General features: G+C 40.8%; 1 protein-coding gene across 7 annotated transcripts in view; it reads right to left on the bottom strand.

Annotated features, from left to right (window-relative positions):
• Positions 1-19,476, bottom strand: part of LOC129830010 (NEDD8-activating enzyme E1 catalytic subunit-like) — a 74,461-nt gene that overhangs the window by 54,146 nt on the left and 839 nt on the right. For 3 of the 7 annotated variants that reach the window (XM_055892132.1, XM_055892133.1, XM_055892134.1), the window contains 11 exons: positions 12,859-12,981; positions 12,683-12,763; positions 9,953-10,108; positions 9,667-9,769; positions 6,629-6,730; positions 6,353-6,406; positions 6,225-6,261; positions 6,041-6,122; positions 5,762-5,870; positions 5,504-5,622; positions 3,232-5,411 (listed from right to left, as the gene is read on the bottom strand). In XM_055892132.1, coding sequence (XP_055748107.1) covers positions 5,778-5,870; positions 6,041-6,122; positions 6,225-6,261; positions 6,353-6,406; positions 6,629-6,730; positions 9,667-9,769; positions 9,953-10,108; positions 12,683-12,763; positions 12,859-12,942 — 792 coding nt within the window. In that variant the 5' untranslated portion in view covers positions 12,943-12,981 and the 3' untranslated portion in view covers positions 3,232-5,411; positions 5,504-5,622; positions 5,762-5,777. The other 4 variants (XM_055892137.1, XM_055892136.1, XM_055892135.1 and 1 more) reach the window with 4 other exon arrangements.

Raw genomic sequence — 19,476 nt, 5'->3', positions numbered from 1 at the left:
GTTAGAGAGAAATATCTCTCACTGCTGTTGAAATATATTCCAGCCCATGCTTCAGAGCTATCCTCTCATCATTGATGGACTAATTTGGAAACTCACAGGTATCATATCTTCATGCAGTCGCTACTGGGGCAAAACGTGTGAATGGGTATGATGTACTTCCCCAGAGCTAAATGACTACATGAGGACACAACACACCAGTTTTCGCATGATACTGACTGTTTAGCATGCCATGAGGCTTTCTCATCATTAAATAACTTAATAAAGAAAACCATCTGTCTCCATACCACACCAAACCTCATTCAATAAGATACGTAAGGACTAAGGAGCTTATACCGATTTAACACAGTGATAGTGTGTGGGTACATTTGATCAGCTCACTCACTGCGTGGTATGAATCCTGTACCAGGGCTGCATTCAGTAATTGAACGGAAATGGTGCTGTACTGAAAGACAAGTTGAAAACGGGGATGGGTTGGTGAACGATGTCAGCATGACCACTGTCCTTTAAATACCTCACTCATTGCTTCAAGCCACCCCACACCATGAAATGGGAGCAAACCAGTGGCAGTCAGTGCATTTAAGATGAGGGAGGGCGATTATATTTTTTATGAGCATGGCCTTATTTCTATTACAGCATATTGGATGACTGTCATTCATATTCCATTCACCCAGCTCAAAGTAACAGTGGTAAGTTTAGGCTACTACCGGATACTAAAATCATAGCAGCCACATATAAACAGCATGATCCCTGGTCATTTATGAACATTTTGGCCATGTTCTGTTATAATCTCCACCCGGCACAGCCAGAAGAGGACTGGCCACCCCTCATAGCCTGGTTCCTCTCTATGTTTCTTCCTAGGTTTTGGCCTTTCTAGGGAGTTTTTCCTAGCCACCGTGCTTCTATACCTGCATTGCTTGCTGTTTGGGGTTTTAGGCTGGGTTTCTGTACAGCACTTCGAGATATTAGCTGATGTACGAAGGGCTATATAAAATACATTTGATTGATTGATTGATTGATTGATCGTTGGATAATTCTCTCTCGCATCTACGCACTCTCCTCCTCTCACCTTTTCCCCTAGCTTCTGGACTAAAGTGCAGAACACAACAGCGGTCTGTGACCAGACAAAAAAACATTTCCTAGTCTAACTTAAATATCATAACCGCTACACACAGCCTACATCGTTGTCACCATGTTAGCTAATGTCAAGTCAACATAGCTACTTGAACTAACGTGTTAGTAAACCCGCTACAATCATGGAATACAGTGTACAGTTATCAAGCAGTTTAGCAGTTACCGGCGGGTACCAAAAGCTTACTTGGAAGAGTTCCGGTGTCGGATAGCCATAGCCAGTTAAGTAACATAGCAACCCTCTGTTTGAGCTGGGTGTTTGAGTCGGCTAAACTAGCTAGCTGCATTCACAAGCTATGTAAGCAACATAATTTTTTTTTTTTTTTTTTTTTTTTTTTTAAATATAGCCATCCATCTCTTGCTTCTTCATTTTTGAAGAAATTAATTTAAACTATTGTCTTTCTCTTTGAGTCAACTACTCTCCACATTTTATGCACTACAGCGCTAGCTGTAGCTTCTGCTTCCATTACTAGATTCATTCTCTGATCCTTTGATTGGGTGGACAACATGACAGTTCATGCTGGAAGAGCTCTGATAGGTTGGACGAGGTCCTCTGGAATTTGTCATAATTACTGTGTATAGTCTATAGCCCTATTTGGACAGGATTAGTTTTACTGGGGGATGTTGGGTAATGTAATTATGTGCATGAGCACAAAACAGCACATCTGTAATTTTACTCCTGTCCGAATCTGCCATGTCAGTAATTTTTACATGGCAGGAGTATAACAATTCCAGCCAGAATAACCTAGTTTTTTGGCGAACTCCAAGATCCTCTGATAATACTAGTCCTGTGCGAATTGACATCCCTGTGTTTTGAGAGAAATGTCTGAGTTTGACATGTGATGCTCGCGGTTTGAGCAAGAAAACAATAACTGATTAGATAAGCTTAACAAAGTGCTGCGCATAGCCTATATATGAATGGCCTACATGTATCAACTTTCACAGTGAATACTTTTGTTCATATCGAATCCCCGAGCTGACAAGGTAAAAACCTGTTGTTCTGCCCCTGAACAAGGCAGTTAACCCACTGTTCTCAAGTGCACCATTTAGCTTACATCTGAAGAATGCGGTCCTTTAGGACATGAAATATCCTAATGATTATGATCACACATCCTCAATTTAAATATTATGGTGACACTATACCAAAGATTGTTTAGTATGATTTAGAAACTTGGGAACCAAACTCTAGTTAACAGTGTAGCCCTGTTGTCACCTGGACTTGTTGAAATACAGTATCTTCACACCTAGAAAGAAACCTCCAATAACTGTAAATTTATTGGGGAAAAAGTAAGAATTACAGGGTGGTAGTTTGGAAAACACTAATCCCATCCGAATTGTCCTCTGGAATAATGGACATTCTGGGAAAATAATTACATTACCAACGTTCTCTAGTAATACTAGTCCTGTGTGAATAGGGCTTACGGAAGGGGGTGAGAATCACAAGCCTCCTAGGTTTTGTATCAAAGTCAATGTACCCAGAGGTACCCTCCGGTTACACTATGTGCTACCCTACAGAGTGCTGTTGAGGCTACTGTAGACCTTTGCAAAACAGGGTTTTAATAAATTATTTGGTGACATGTGAATACGTTTAGAAGTTTTATCTAAAAAGGATAACTTTAATGTTCCAATATTTTAATGAAATTTGGTGAAGAGGATGGTCCTCCCCTTCCTCCTCTAAGGAGCCTCCAATAGAGCAAACATACCTCGAAATCTGTTCAATAACGTTTTTGCTCCACAATGTAGCAAACCTGAACGCACCACAGAAGTATTTTACAGCCGCTAACCTCATGTGCAGACCATGGTACTAGTCCTTCTATTGTGCTTAGTAAAATAGGTGTCAACTCGTAATTTCTTTAAGTCGACTACAAAATGCCCCATTTACAATTTATTTAATTGAAATCTGGGCTAGTCTATGAAGTTTAGCCATAGAGTCCAGGAACTACTTAACCATATACAAAAAAAAAATCTAATGATCAATATCCTAAAAAGTTCAATTAATTTGGGTTGGTGAAACCACCTCTAATCAAATCATGCTATGTCAGTGGTGTGTTAGGTGTATAGCGTCGATCTAGTGCAGACTAAGGAAACCCTCTTTGCGACAACTTTCATTATCAAAACCCTTTATTGCAGCACAGTTTATCATAATTACAAACAGTACCAGCTAAATGTTTAGACACACATACTCATTTATATCTTCTACATTGTAGAATAATAGTGAAGACATCAAAACTATGAAATAACATTACGAATCATGTGGTAACCAAAAGTGGTAAACAAATCAAAATATATTTCAGATTCCTCAAAGTAGCCACCCTTTGCCTTGATGACAGCTTTGCACACTCTTGGCATTCTCTCAACCAGCTTCATGAGGTAGACATCTGGAATGCATTTCAATTAACAGGTGTGCCTTGTTAAAAGTTAATTTGTGTTATTTCTTTCCTTCTTTATGTATTTGAGCCAATCAGTTGTGTTGTGACAAGGTAGGGGTGGTATACAGAAGACAGCCTTATTTGGTAAAAGACCAAGTCCATATTATGGCAAGAACAGCTCAAATAAGCAAAGAGAAACGACAGTCCATCATTACTTTAAGATATGTAGGTCAGTGATCTGAAAGATTAAGAACTTTGAAAGTTTCTTCAAGTGCAGATGAAACTGGCTCTCATGAGGACTGCCACAGGAATGGAAGACCCAGAGTTACCTCTGCTGCAGAGGATAAGTTCAATAGAGTTACCAGCCTCAGAAATTGCAGCCCAAATAAATGCTTCAGAGTTCAGACACATCTCAACATCAACTGTTCATAGGAATGAAGTCTGGATTCATGTGTGAATCCAGCCTTCATGGTCAAATTGCTGCAAAGAAACCACTACTAAAGGACACCAATAAGAAGAAGATACTTACTTGGGCCAAGAAACTTAACCAGCAAGGCTACCAAAGTATTCTACAGCGATACACCATCCTATCTGGTTTGCGCTTAGTGGGACTATCATTTGTTTTACAACAGGACAATGACCAAAACACACACATCCAAGCTGTGTAAGGGCTATTTGACCAAGAAGGAGAGTGATGGAGTGCTGCATCAGATGACATAGCCTCCACAATCACCCAACCACAACCCAACAGATGGTTTGGGATGAGTTGGACCGCAGCGTGAAGGAAAAGCAGCCAAGAAGTGCTCAGCATATGTGGGAACTCCTTCAAGACTGTTGGAAAAGCATTCCATGTGAAGCTGATTGCAAAGCTGTCATCAAGGCAAAGGGTGGCTACTTTGAAGAACTTAAAATATATTTTGATGTGTTTAACACTTTTTTGGTTACTACATGATTCCATATGTGTTATTTCATAGTTTTGACGTCTTCACTGTTATTCTACAATGTAGAAAATAATTAAAATAAACAAAAACCCTGGAATGAGTAGGTGTGTCCAAACTTTTGACTGGCACCCTATATAAAACTACTGCTCTTTTGAGTGAGGGAAAGAAGACAGCCATTTGGAGCAAACATTTAGGAGTAAAACATTAAGAAACATTGTCACAGACTGATTCCACATACAGTGATATAGAAAGTTGATGGCCATCAGCTACCTCCCACAATGGGCCAATACGACAGAGAAAATTATCGTATATACATTATCAGACTAAAATATATTAAAACCATGCCACGCTGTACCACTTGCTACTTTCTCCCCAAAGGTTGTCAAATGTCGACAGATTCTGCATTTAAAAAAAAGGTCCAATGCAGTCGTTATTATCTCAATATCAAATTATTTCTGGGTAACAATTAAGTACCTTACTGTGATTTTAATTGAAAACAATGGTAAAAAATACACAAAAATAGCTTCTTAGCAAAAAGCAATTTCTCAAGCAATAATTTCGTTAGGACTGTCTGGGAGTGGTCTGAGTGAGGAACCTAACTGGAGAAGCTTAATGGGAGGGATATGTAACCTGAAAACTAGAAGTTATTGGCAGAGGTTTGGAACTCTGTTATTGGTCTATTAACACCACCCGGTAATGTCGCCAGACAGGCCAAAACTACACCTATGCAAAATTACCTGAAATTTCAGGCGTTCTTTTCAAACAACGCTTACACTAAAAGGGTATTATCATAATTTTCACAATTTCACAGAATTATTCCAACCTCATAGTGTGGAAATATAGATAAAACATAAGAAAATCACATTTATGACTGCACTAGCCCTTTAAGAGGTGAGTTTCAACTTGAAGAGGACAGTCTGAGGTGTGGTGACATCCGCCACTGCTAGTTCCTGTCAATCAGACAATCCCAGTTCTGCAACAACACAACATTACATTTACAAGATGGCTGAAATAAACACATAGCTTTATATGATCTACCACACACATGCAATGCACGCATCTTACCTTTCAAGGTTTTGCAAAGGTTTGGTCTAGTTCTTTCTTCAATTGAAGCTATAGTCTGTAAATACAGTGTCTTATTTTTCCCGTCCAGGGTTGCTGTGATGGCTGGGGATTTCATTTGTCTGGAAAACAATAACTTTTTAAAGTTAACAATGACAACTTCACATTTACACTTAAGTAAACATAAAAAACAGCCTCTTCTGTGTGAAGACATGGCAGACATCAATATCAGTCGATCTGGTTACTACGAGATGTACTCACACGGAGGAATTCTCTGTCAAGTACTCCAGGACCTCCTGTAGCTTGGCAGAGGGTGGGAACTGTAGATCCTGGGGCACCTGGCTACAAGCTGAGCAGTTCTCCTGTCGGACTAAACAAGAGCATGAAGGCACAAGTAGCCTGAAAGCACGCCATACCCTTATAGCCTTGTGTGTCAATAGCATCGTCAGTAACATTAATACAGATCGCCTAAATAAAAAAAATGGGCAAATATATATCCATTAAGGACACTCATCTGGGTACATCGAAAACATTACTAACCTTTCGCTCTGCCTCAAAGGTGTAGGTGTACAGTCCGTCCACAATATTAAATACCAGATAATTATTCAGTGGAATAGAAGTGCTGCAAAGTCAGAGAAAGGTAATATGAATGATACCTAGTATGGAATTGATCTACTCTCCAGTGAGTCCATCATGTGAAAAAGGGATGAGTCATAGTACTAACCTTGAAGCTATTTTAAAAACTTCAGTGGAGCAGGCAGCTACAAAGCAACACAAAAAGGTGAATATGTTACACTTTACTTTAGGATTCTTCAAGATAAAACTCAATGACAGTCATTAAGGGTTTCCTACCAGCTATTACAGCATTAGTTGACGCCACAGCAGGGATGATCCTTTTCACGACACCTGCGGCAAAGCCATGTCAAAAGAAATCTTTAACTCCACTGTTCACAGATTTCAGCAACCAATACTTGTAAGCGGGGGAGTTGGTGTCAATACAACTTCAATAAAAAAACATTTTTAAATTCTAATTGAAAATGGAATTGACAGGAAATGGTGTGTACTATACAGTATGTATGGCTGAAAGCTGGTCTCCAGGACAGGGTGTTACAGTATGGTTCTCCTCACCTTGTGTGAGTCTGTATGTGACTCCTGTGATGCTGTAGTCAACAGCTCTCTCCTGGGCCCTCTGGATGTGCTCAGGGTTATCCCCATCCAAACCATCACCATCTGAGGGACAGACAAGAGCCGGACTGTCATTAGCTGCCATTATCTGTTATAAATGGGTATTATGTTGATCTTTATGATAGTGTTATTAAGGAATTATTACCACCAAAAGGCACATTGTGCAATACCACAGTTTGGGGAGGGGTGGGTGAGGTTGAGAGTAGCTGAAGGCTGGGACTAAAAACAAACAAAAAGATAACTAATGTAAAACATACTGTCCAGCAAATGTACATAGCATGTATAAGCTGTATTGTTGTCCATTATTTTACTCTAATTAGGGGAGGGTGGTAGGTTTACGGGAAAATAACAAAGAACAAAAATATATTTATTTTGTTTACTCCAATGAGGTAGGGTTATAGATATATACACACACAAAAGTTTGGGGTCACTTAGAAATGTCCTTATTTTTTAAAGAAAAGCAACAAAAAAATTGTCCATTTAAATAACATCAAATTGATCAGAAATAGTGAAGACATTGTTAATGTTGTAAATGACTATTGTAGCTGGAAACGGCTGTTTTTTAATGGAATATCTACATAGGCGTACAGAGGCCCATTATCAGCAACCATCACTCCTGTGTTCCAGTGGCACGTTGTTAGCTAATCCAAGTTCCAACCATCACTTTAAAAAGGCTAATTGATCATTAGAAAACCCTTTTGCAACCATGTTAGCACAGCTGAAAACTGTTGTCCTGATTAAAGGAATAAAAAAAAATGGCATTCTTTAGACTAGTTGAGTATCTGGAGCATCAGCATTTGTGAGTTTGATTACAGGCTCGAAATGGACAGAAACAAAGAACTTTCTTCTGAAACTCTTCAGTCTATACTTGTTCTCCCTTCACAGAACAGTACAAACTGGCTCTAACCAGAATAGAAAGAGTAGTGGGAGGCCCTAGTGCACAACTGAGCAAGAGGACAGTACATTAGAGTGTCTAGTTTGAGAAACAGACGCCTCACAAGTCCTCAACTGGCAGCTTCATTAAATAGTACCCTCAGAACACCAGTTTAGCGTCAACAGTGAAGAGAAGACTCCGGGATGCTGGCCTTCTAGGCAGAGTTCCTCTGTCCAGTGTCTGTGTTCTTTTGCCCATCTTAATCTTTTTTTTGCAACTCTGCCTAGAAGGCCAGAATCGCGGAGTCGCCTCTTTACTGTTGCCGTTGAGACTGATGTTTTACGGGTATGTATGCATGTATGTATGTACACACACCTATGTATGTATGTATGTATGTACGTATGTGTGTGTACACACACACACACACACAAAATATAATTATAAACTGGGTAATTTGAGCCCTGAATGCTGATTCGCTGACAGCCGTATCAGTCATATACCACGGGAATGACAAAACATGTATTTTTACTGCTCTAATTACGTTGGTAACCAGTTTATAATAGCAATAAGGCACCTCAGGTGTTTGTGGTATATGGCCAACATACCACGGCTAAGGGCTGTATCCAGGCACCCTGCGTTGCGCACATGAACAGAGCTTAGCCGTGGTATATTGGCCATATACCACACCCCCTTGTACCTTATTACTTAAACGCAACAATTAACGATTTCACTGAGTTACAGTTCATATAAGGAAATCAGTCAATTAAAACACATGAATTAGGACCTAATCAATGGTTAAGGGCCTAAGGGGGCATAGGCCCACCCACTTGGGAGCCATGCCCACCCACTAGGGAGCCAGGACCAGCCATTATTACAGAAGGAAAGAAGAAGAAGTGAAGAAGCCAGATGAGGTAATGGAATGGTTACACGTGGTCAGGGGTTGTGAGAAATGAACAAGAAATCCTCTGGCAACAGCTCTGGTGGACATTCCTGCAGTCAGCATGCCAATTGCGCACTCCCTCAAAACTTGAGACATGTGGCATTGTGTCGTGTGACAAAACTGAACATTTTAGCGTGGACTTTTATTGTCCCCAGCACAAGGTACACCTGTGTAATGATCATGCTGTTTAATCAGCTTCTTCAGATATTATCTTGGCAAAGGAGAAATGCTCACTAACAGGGATGTAAACAAATTTGTGCACAAAATTTGAGAGAAATAAGCTTTTTGTGCATATGGAACATTTCTGGGATATTTTATTTCAGCTCATGAAACGTGGGACCAACACTTTACATGTTGCTTTTATATTTTTGTTCAGTATATATGTGGGATTGGAAATTATGCAGATAATTACGTTGGTAGAAGCAACAAAATATCTGCCATATTAAAGCTGATCTACTCCCTTATTTTTTTTTATTTTTTAAAGGTTTCCTGGCTGTTTCTGCTCTTTCTTAGAGCAATCAGCAAGGTCAGAAACAGCCAAAAAACAATGCTGTATTGCAAACCCGAGTGGAGCGGTGGTCTAAGGCTAGCAGTGCCAGTGCTAGCTGTGCCACTACAGATTCTGGGTACGAGTCCAGCCGGCCATGACCGTCGCAGCCGGCCGTGACCGGGAGACCCATGGGCCAGCGCACAATTGGCCCAGCATCGTCCGGGTTAGGGGAGTGTTTGGCCGGCAGGGATGTCCTTGTCCCATCATGCAGTAGCGACTCCTGTGGCGGGTCAGGCGCAGTGCACGCTGACACAGTCACCAGGTGTATGGTGTTTCCTTCAACACATTGGTGCGGCTGGCTTCCGGGTTAATTGGGCATTGTGTCAAGAGGCTGGGTTGTGTTTCGGAGGAGGCACGGCTCTCAGCCTTCGCCTCTCCCCGAGTCCGTACGGGAGTTGCAGCGATGAGACAAGACACTAACTACCAATTGGATACCACGAAATTGGAACGAAAAAAGGGGCAAAAAGAAAAAATATATTATTACTACCTATTATAACAGCTGTGGATGTATTATGACTATGTCAATCTTTATGATAGTGTTATGGAGGTATTATGACGGGCGATACAATCAAGAGGTGATGTGACAATGAATAGAGTAGTGTTATTCATGGTTGTACCTCCAAAAGGCTTGTCTTTGGGCCACTGTAGCATTCTGACATATTCAACGCAGTGCTCTGGCAACCGCGGCATAGACGCAATGGTGCACATGGGGAAATGAATCTATGGACCAAAAGAATACATCAAATTATGCTATACAACACACATACAATTTAACACACACACAAGTTGTCACTGATAACACAAAATGGCTGCAGAACACAAATCACTGTCCAACTTAACATAGAAGTGGGCTACTGAAGTAGTACACAAAAAAATTGGCAGGTCTGAGAGAGCTTGGAGCACCTGTGGTGGGTAGAGTTCCAGGGTGCAGTCGATGCATGCGGTCATGCCAGGCAGAATGACCCGAGCATTGCCTTTGAAACCCTCCGTCCCACCGTCAATGAGGGGGATGATGGAACTGGGGTCCAGAACACCATCCTCGTAGCTCAGGAGAGATATCTGTAAATGGGGTCTTCAGTTAGTTAGAACTGACATTTTACATAGAGGGATTTTTCTGCCATTGAAATCCTTGGGCGGGCTCCCTAAGTGTTTTTTTCGGGAGGCCTAAATCCAAACAGTTTTTTAAATTAATATATTAAAATCTGGATGGAAAAACACTTTCAGTGTGAACTTAAATTACTAAAACCAGATATAAAATCAGGTCTAAAAGATAAATGGACCTACAGTATATACACTGCTCAAAAAAATAAACACAATGTAACTCCAAGTCAATCACACTTCTGTGAAATCAAACTGTCCACTTAGGAAGCAACACTGATTGACAATATATTTCACATGCTGTTGTGCAAATGGAATAGACAAAAGGTGGAAATTATAGGCAATTAGCAAGACACCCCCAAAAAAGGAGTGATTCTGCAGGTGGTGATCACAGACCACTTCTCAGTTCCTATGCTTCCTGGCTGATGTTTTGGTCACTTTTGAATGCTGGCGGTGCTCTCACTCTAGTGGTAGCATGAGACGGAGTCTACAACCCACACAAGTGGCTCAGGTAGTGCAGTTCATCCAGGATGGCACATCAATGCGAGCTGTGGCAAAAAGGTTTGCTGTGTCTGTCAGCGTAGTGTCCAGAGCATAGAGGCGCTACCAGGAGACAGGCCAGTACATCAGGAGACGTGGAGGAGGCTGTAGGAGGGCAACAACCCAGCAGCAGGACCGCTACCTCCGCCTTTGTGCAAGGAGGTGCACTGCCAGCGCCCTGCAAAATGACCTCCAGCAGGCCGATTATGCTGTTTACATGTTTTAGTAATTAGAAAGATTGCTTAGAAAACCAGGTGTTAATCGGCGTATACTTACTTCGATTATGACTTTACACTGATTAAGGTAAGCAGAGTTAGGTGTTTACTAATGCCATACTCTGCCTTCTGCCACAATCAGTTTAATATGAAATTACTAGTGTACATGTAAACGTACTCACTATCAAGCCTTAAAAACCAAAGCCAGACTGCAACATTTTAGTAGCCTAGCTAGGCATGTCTGTCTGTAAACATTCCCATCCGCTACGCGCTGTAAACAAGCAAGCGCATCAGGCTGTAATTTCATAAAGTAGATGATTCAATTTGACTCTTATATTCGCTTGTGTTTGACACGTGCGCTAGCCAATTGGCCACGTTATGACTGACTTTTGATCATTGCCCTTGATAGTTTGATTGTATTGACATTCCAAGCCTTAGTTACAGTCGTCCATTTTTGGTCAAAATATTGAGCCATTTAAACTGAAACAGTGCATCCAAATGGGTGGAGGCAGCAAAAAATGGGCCAGACCATCTGTGATTTACAACCTGATAGCAATATTTTTTGGACTACCAAGAAATGTATTGGTGAATTATATTAATAATGCATTGAACTCCTTCCATATACAGTTGAAGTCAGAAGTTTACATACACTTAGGTTGGAGTCATTAAAACTCATTTTTCAACCACTCCACAAATTTATTGTTAACAAACTATAGTTTTGGCAAGCCGGTTAGGACATCTACTTTGTGCAAGTAATTTTTCCAACAATTGTTTACAGACAGATTATTTCACTGTATCACAATTCCAGTGGGTCAGAAGTTTACATACACTAAGTTGACTGTGCCTTTAAACAGCTTGGAAAATTCCAAGAAGCTTCCGATAGGCTAATTGACATCATTTGAGTCAATTGGAAGTATACTCAGTGCCTCTTTGCTTGACATAATGGGAAAATCAAAAGAAGTCAGCAAAGACCTCAGAAAAAAAATGTGTAGACCTCCACAAGTCTGGTTCATCCCTGGGAGCAATTTCTAAATGCCTGAAGGTACCACATTCCTCTGTACAAACAATAGTATGCAAGTATAAACACCATGGGACCACGCAGCCATCATACCGCTCAGGAAGGAGACGCGTTCTGTCTCCTAGAGATGAACGTACTTTGGTGTGAAAAGTGCAAATCAATCCCAGAACAGCAGCAAAGGACCTTGTGAAGATGCTGGAGGGAACATGTAGAAAAGTATCTATATCCACAGTAAAACGAGTCCTATATCGAAATAACCTGAAAGGCCGCTCAGCAAGAAAGAAGCCACTGCTCCAAAACCGCCATAAAAAAAGCCAGACTACGGTTTGCAACTGCACATGGGGACAAATATTGTACTTTTTGGAGAAATGTCCTCTGGTCTGATGAAACAAAAATAACTGTTTTGCCCATAAAGACCATCGTTATGTTTGGAGGAAAAAGGGGGAGTCTTGCAAGCCGAAGAACACCATCTCAACCATGAAGCTCTGTTTAAATGTATTTGGAGAAGGTGTATGTAAACTTCCGACTTCAACTGTATTCTGACAACAATTCCTTATTATAAGTCATGGAATTTTGATTAAAATATAACCTATTTTTAAAACTTCTTATAAAGTTGGTTTTGAAGCATAAACTGGGAATGTCATATGCAAAGTAGTTCAAACGCTATCAGTTCCACTTTAAGATATTGATGTGCAGAAACAGACAAAGAAACAAAAGAATTGCATGCATTTGCACCTGGATGCTGGACATAAACTCTCATACCAGATTTTTGAGCAGCTCACACCCAAGTCCTCCAGCTCCAATGACCAGGATCTTGCATGTCTCCAATAAGAACCCAAGGGACTGAGAACATAAAAGAGTTGGTTTGGTGAATGATTATCTCTATCCCCTAAATAAAGGATATGTTATTAGTTATCTATTTGTTATTCCTTCCTTACCTCAATGCTTGGCTCAAAGTCAGGATGAGTGAATGGGCCGGGTCTCTCTTCACATGGTTCACATGGTTCTTCACATGGTTCCATCGGCCATCCCAGTCTCTACTGTCTCCATCTACAGCCATTCTGCACACAGAGAACACACGGTGCTCTTCTGCACATATCAATCAGAAATCATTCAAACCTTTACCACAAGTTTGATGAGTCAAAATGAGATCGCTAGCTAGGTAGACATAGGTCTGTAGATTATCATGATGATTTCCCTAGTATAACTAGCTAGCTAGTACCTAATCAATTTTTCGATTATCATATGTGAAAATTCAGGCTGCAGATTTCATCATTGGCAGCAGATGTTGCTGCTGCTAACTAGCTAATGGAAACTAGCTGGCTACCATAATAGCTCTCCAAAACTCTAGGTGGCATTCTGCATTATCCCTACTACAGTTATCAGCGGTTAGCGTCTCCCACGACTGTCTCATGTGAACTACAATCCTGACGCTGTTTTAAAAGGTGTATTAAGCAGAATTCGCTCCGCCATTTCCTGGTTGCTAAAATTCTAATAGTTTCAGTTTGTGTGACAAACAAAGCAAGTATAGTGTGGAGAATCATTATACCATCTAAACTGCTGTGAAATATATTTCCATAAGCAAAAATATTCAGGTTTCATACAAACAGTGGCAAGTCAAATTCAAGGACTTAAGTACTTTGAGCTAGCTAGACATCAGACTGAAATATCAGCGACTCTAACAACTGTGTAATCATTCCCAGAGAGTCGGGGGTTTGTTTGGGGGGGATGTCTTTTGACACGGAAGGAGTCGAGGGATTTCAAAAAAATTCCCGCGGTTTCTCTGACACTTGCTACTTTAGGTCTGGGCTGAGGTAGTTCATTTCACGTCTCAGCCTATGTTATGGGCGGAGTTTCCCATTGGACAGAGTGGTGAATGAAAGCGCTGCTAACCAGGTAATCTGAGGGAGCAGGTAAACATAACGAGCATTTATGGGGGGTGATAAGGGACATATATAAGCCTAGGCAACCGTACCACCTGACATGATACCAACGCCTTACTAACGTCTGCGAGACATCTGCATCGCGTGTTAATGAAAGTCATAATGTGCATAGTTTATATTTATATTAATTAAATCTCAACCATAAATGTTAGAAAATGTACAATTTTCCCCGTGCAAGCAGATATTCCGACATAGCCACCTTGAACTATAGTGTAGCCTACGGCTTGTGTATTTCCTGTTATTGCTAATGGCCTAGAAATGATGATGCCCACTCTATAGATATTCTGTCTTTCCCTCAACAACTCATGGCATGGTATAATATCTTATCTCGCTGTAAACAGATCTAAATGTTGTTAGCCAATCACAGACTATGTTGTTACCAGTTCCACATCAGACAACCAATAAGAGTTGTGTCCACGGCTTTCAGGAGTTCATAGGTGCTATTCAGTTCCAATGGCACGTTGTGTTCGCTAATCCAAGTTTATCATTATAAAAAGGCTAATTGATCATTAGAAAACCCTTTTTCAATTATGTTAGCACAGCTGAAAATGTTGTGCTGATTAAAGAAGCAATAAAACTGGCCTTCTTTAGACTAGTTGAGTATCTGGAGCATCAGCATTTGTGGGTTCGATTACAGGCACAAAATTGCCAGAAACAAATACCTTTCTTCTGAAATAACTTTCTTCGGGCTATTCTTGTTCTGAGAAATGAAGGCTATTCCATGCAAGAAATTGCCAAGAAACTGAAGATCTGTCACAACACTGTACTACTCCCTTCACAGAACAGCACAAACTGTCTCTAACCAAAATAGAAAGAGGAGTGGGAGGTCCAGGTGCACAACTGAGCAAGAGGACAAGTACATTAGAGCGTCTAGTTTGAGAAACAGACACCTCGCAAGTTCTCAACTGGCAGCTTCATTAAATAGTACTTGCAAAACACCAGTCTCAAGATCAACAGTGAAGAGGTGACTCCAGGATGCTGGCCTTTTAGGCAGAGTTACAAAGAAAAAGCCATATTTCAGACTGGCCAATAAAAATAAAAGATTAAGATGGGCAAAAGAACACAGACACTGGACAGAGAAGGCCAGAAGGCCAGCATCCTGGAGTCACCTCTTCACTGTTGACGTTGAGACAATCTGAAGGTAATTATCTTTGCACACAACACAGCAGTGTCCAGGCCTCCAGAATATTCCCTCTATCACCTGCTATATGGAGGGGAGCTGCAGCAGTTAACTGATGTAAACAATACAATTGTATATAACATTATTGCATATACTGCAGTATACTTTTTTTGATTGACTTAGTATTTATCTTTTGCTGTTTTTGTATAACGCACTTTGAGGTCACTGATGCTCCACCTGATGTGGTGGAAGTTGTCAAACCAGATTAGAACTCCTTCAAAGACCCCCTTCAGGCACGGACTGAGAAGGATGTGGAAGTTTTTGACCAGGTAAAAATTGTCTGCTGTTCATTTATTTTCTGGCCTTCCAAGAGATATATAAGATATGTATATGTAATAATATTAAATATAATTGCATTTATTTCCATTATCAGTAAAGGTGAGACTGAACATGGACAGAGCGAATGAGAAAAAGGGGAGCCACCTGAGAAGAATCAAGGGGACAAAGTACTTCGACATCTAGGCGAATGACTTGGCTTGGAAGAAGGACGAAAGGAAGGCGAGACCCGGGAAAGCTTGGTGCTCTTTCACTCCTAGCTGGGGTCAACATCCGTTAAGGGGAATATAAAAAATCTCAGATAACTATTTGCAGTTGCTGCCTCGTGGTGGATGGCATCGCCATGCTGTCAGCAGTACCAACACTGGCCCAGGGGTTTCTCCAAATAGTCAATCTCAAGGCTAACCACTGGGTCACGTTAAGTAACCGCCACTTCCAGGTAGGTACTGCTAAGGTGTATGACTCCAGTGGTCATGACACCACCCTGGAGTTTCTCACAACTCACCTCTACCTTTCCCAAGGACCATCCCTTACCAACCCCACTGACATCAAACATTAGATAGGTATCCTTTATTTTCTGTCTTCCATTAACATTAATCCATGTCTAATCAAACATTTAAATTAAATAATTCAATAACTGTATTTTTCCCTACCTGATAATCATTTAACCTGTGTGTTTGCTTGTTTACGTCTCCTACCCTGTTCCCTTTACTGTGCTCCTGTTCTCCAGGACCTAGGGGTTCTGCTCAACACCCAGACATGGATCCACCTGATGTCCTCCATTACCAACCACCCTCCAACTTTTCATTACATCATCTACAGCTACTGTTATTGTCAAGTTGTCATTATCTGCTAAGAAAGAGCAAGACAACTATCATACTGGGCACATCATGTGAGATACACAGATTAGCTAAAAACACTAGCACTGCAAACACTCAGAACAAAGAGGGCAGCGGCGCCTGGACTTTACAGAACCTCCCATCCACACAAGACCCACCTCCTCTCTATTCCAGACACCAGAATTCTGTATTTCAGTCTATGATTGCCATGTGAGTGTACAATAAATCTGAAAAAATTGACACACATATACCAAAAGAATATCAATGGTTATGTATTTAAATCTAAAATATTGCCAAATTGGTTTTCACAGCTGTTTCACAAGGTGTTTGTTATTGTAAATTGTAACACATCCCTTGATGGTATTTGTTAGTTCAACATTATTAATTGTATCATAAGACATACAATATATATATATATATATATATTCAACCACAAGGGTGTACTAATGAGCTATGACTTTTTAAAATCATAATTGAGGACTAAAATTATTTCAGTGTAGGTAAGGGAATGCCTGTTTAAAATGAAAACATGCCAGCCAGACAAGCCAGTGTATGAATCAAATGTATTTGCATATTAATGGAGAGGAAATTAGTTCACTTTGTGATCTGTAAGGTAAGTAACATTAATATGTGTGTGGGGGGGCATTGAAATGATATTATGTTTACCCTGATGCCTGTTTATTCATAAAAAGCAGAAGATGGTAAATAACATTAAATCGCAAAGGTTAGCCTATGCAAATTAATAGGAATACATTTACCCTAATTGGTAATATGACGTGGGGGAAAGTCAGGATCCTAGTCAGGCTTTTGTTTGTCAATTCCATATTAAATATAGGTCTTCATGTGTATCAAATCCGTAGGTAATTGTGGGCTAAATCAATGACTAAAAGCTTAAATGTTCAGGCTTCATCAGGTTCCATTTAGTCTAAGGATATGCGTAAGAACGCACCTGCACTGCAATTAATAGCCTGATTCAATGGGATTCTCCTGAATAATAAATGTTATCTGTTCAATCAAATGTATTTATAAAGCCCTTCTCACATCAGCTGTACAGAAACCCAGCCTAAAATCCCAAACAGCAAGCAATGCAGGTGTAGATGCACAGTGGCTTGGAAAAACACCCTAGAAATGGCCAGAATCTAGGAAGAAACCTAGAGAGGAACCAGGCTATGAGGGGTGGCCAGTCCTCATCTGTATAACAGAACATGGCCAAGATGTTCAAATGTTCATAGATGACCAACAGGGTCAAATAATAATAATCACAGTGGTTGTAGAGGGTGCAACAGGTCAGCACCTCAGGATTAAATGTCAGTTGGCTTTTCATAGCCAATCATTCAGAGTATCTCTACCGCTCCTGCTGTCTCTAAGAGAGTTGAAAAAAGCAGGTCTGGGACAGGTAGCGCATCCGGTGAACAGGTCAGGGTTCTATAGCCGCAGGCAGAACAGTTGAAACTGGAGCAGCAGCACGACCAGGTGGACTGGGGACAGCAAGGAGACATCAGGCCAGGTAGTCATGAGGCATGGTCCTAGGGCCTCTGTTAAGCTGATTGGTCTATTCATAGATCCATACCAATTCAAACGTTTTGGTATTTTGCATTAGGCATAGCTCTACATTGTAGAGCATTTAATAAACCAACCACATTTTCCTGGGATGTTTAGGCTGCGCAAGACCTTCGATAGGCTAGTAGACTGCGGAAATAATCGTGTAGTTTATTATTGTTATAGCCTAGATCGGTTTATAAGATCTAGACTGTTGCTTTTCCTATGGCTAAGCAAACAAGTGGTAGCATATGCTTTTTGCAAGTCTATAACAAGGCCTATATCCTCACATAGCCCCTCAACTCGAACCCTGCTTTTAACCATAAGACATCACTACAGAAATGTATAGACGAAGGATTGCATGGTGACAGTGATTGTGTCTGTTAATCCGGTAAACTGGGAAGTGGGGGGAAAACAAGGTAAAATCATGACATCAGTGATTTTCAGGTCAAAGAAAGATGCCAGAGATTCCGAGTTGGATGACTGTTCAAAACAAAAATTCCAGTCTGGGTTCGTTCCCCCCCCCCCCCCCCCCCAGAGTTCCCAGTTGTCTTGAACGCACTGAAGTCGGAAGTCAGAGATTGCAGACTTCAGAATTGTTTTGAATGCGCCAATAGGGACCTAGACTACCCCAAACAAAGAAAAGGGGGATACCTAGTCAGTTGTACAACTGAATTCATTCAAATGAAATGTGTCTTCCGCATTTAACCCAAACCCTCTGAATCAGATAGGTGCGGGGGGCTGACTTAATCGAAGATCCACGTATTCGTCGCCCGATGAACAGCAACTACCTTGCTAGGGCAAAACGACAAAAAAAGTTTCTTGTCAGCTTTGGGATTTGACCTAGCAACCTTTCGGTTACTAGCCCAACGCTCTAACCACTAGGCTACCAAGAAGCCCTTATGTTTGTATTGATGCGAGAAATAGGCATATCTACACAGTAATGGTGGCTGCAATATCAACTAGCCTAATACGTTTTGCATTGAGGTGATAGGCCTATTTTAGCTAAATCGACAAATGAAATTGCTATACTAAACAGAGACTTAAACTAACACGTAACACATGTAGACGTTTTTAAGTTGTTGGGGGTAAAATCATTCATAATAAACTTACACGCAAACTGACACATGACCTGTCAGTGAGACGTTACGCTACGTGAACACTACGTCCACATGACGTGTCGTGATCGCGTCGGCAGTTTGACGCCTTAGAAACAAACTTGTCTCCATTGACAGTCCATGTTAATTCATGGCGTTATTTTATGGCTCTAGGAAGACGCTAGGCTACTTGGTGAGAGGTATCAGTAGCTTCATGAGGCTTAATTCTGGCATGTATCACCCCCCATAAGCATAAATGTAGGCGCGATTAGAACTCAGATCTAGAAGCCTTCTGAGTGTTGACCAACGCTGGGAACGCAATAATAAGTGTGTAAACGATAATTAACTAAATTAAAAAGGTGCGTAAACGTCGTTTATCCTCCACTACATCTCATAAACGTCAATATCCTGCCAGACTATTTTATAAATGTAAACAAGCGCTGTAACATGGAGATATGGCCATGTGTTTATCAATTTAACCTTGTGTTTAATGAAAATGATTTCTCACTGATATGAAAGATAAGGTCATTATGCTTCCAAAATCGTACCACAAGCGATGCGTGTTAATGTTCAGACCGAGCGTCGACCTCTTAACAAAACTACCGCATACAGAATACGCCTTAGTCTAATGTTGACTCTTATGTGTAATGCTCCAGGCTGGTAAACTAGATAAGTTACCTAA

This window comes from Salvelinus fontinalis, chromosome 31, assembly GCF_029448725.1.
Source record: "Salvelinus fontinalis isolate EN_2023a chromosome 31, ASM2944872v1, whole genome shotgun sequence".
In the NCBI taxonomy this organism is placed as follows: Eukaryota; Metazoa; Chordata; class Actinopteri; order Salmoniformes; family Salmonidae; genus Salvelinus; species Salvelinus fontinalis.
This window is presented reverse-complemented; position numbering and strand designations above follow the sequence as displayed.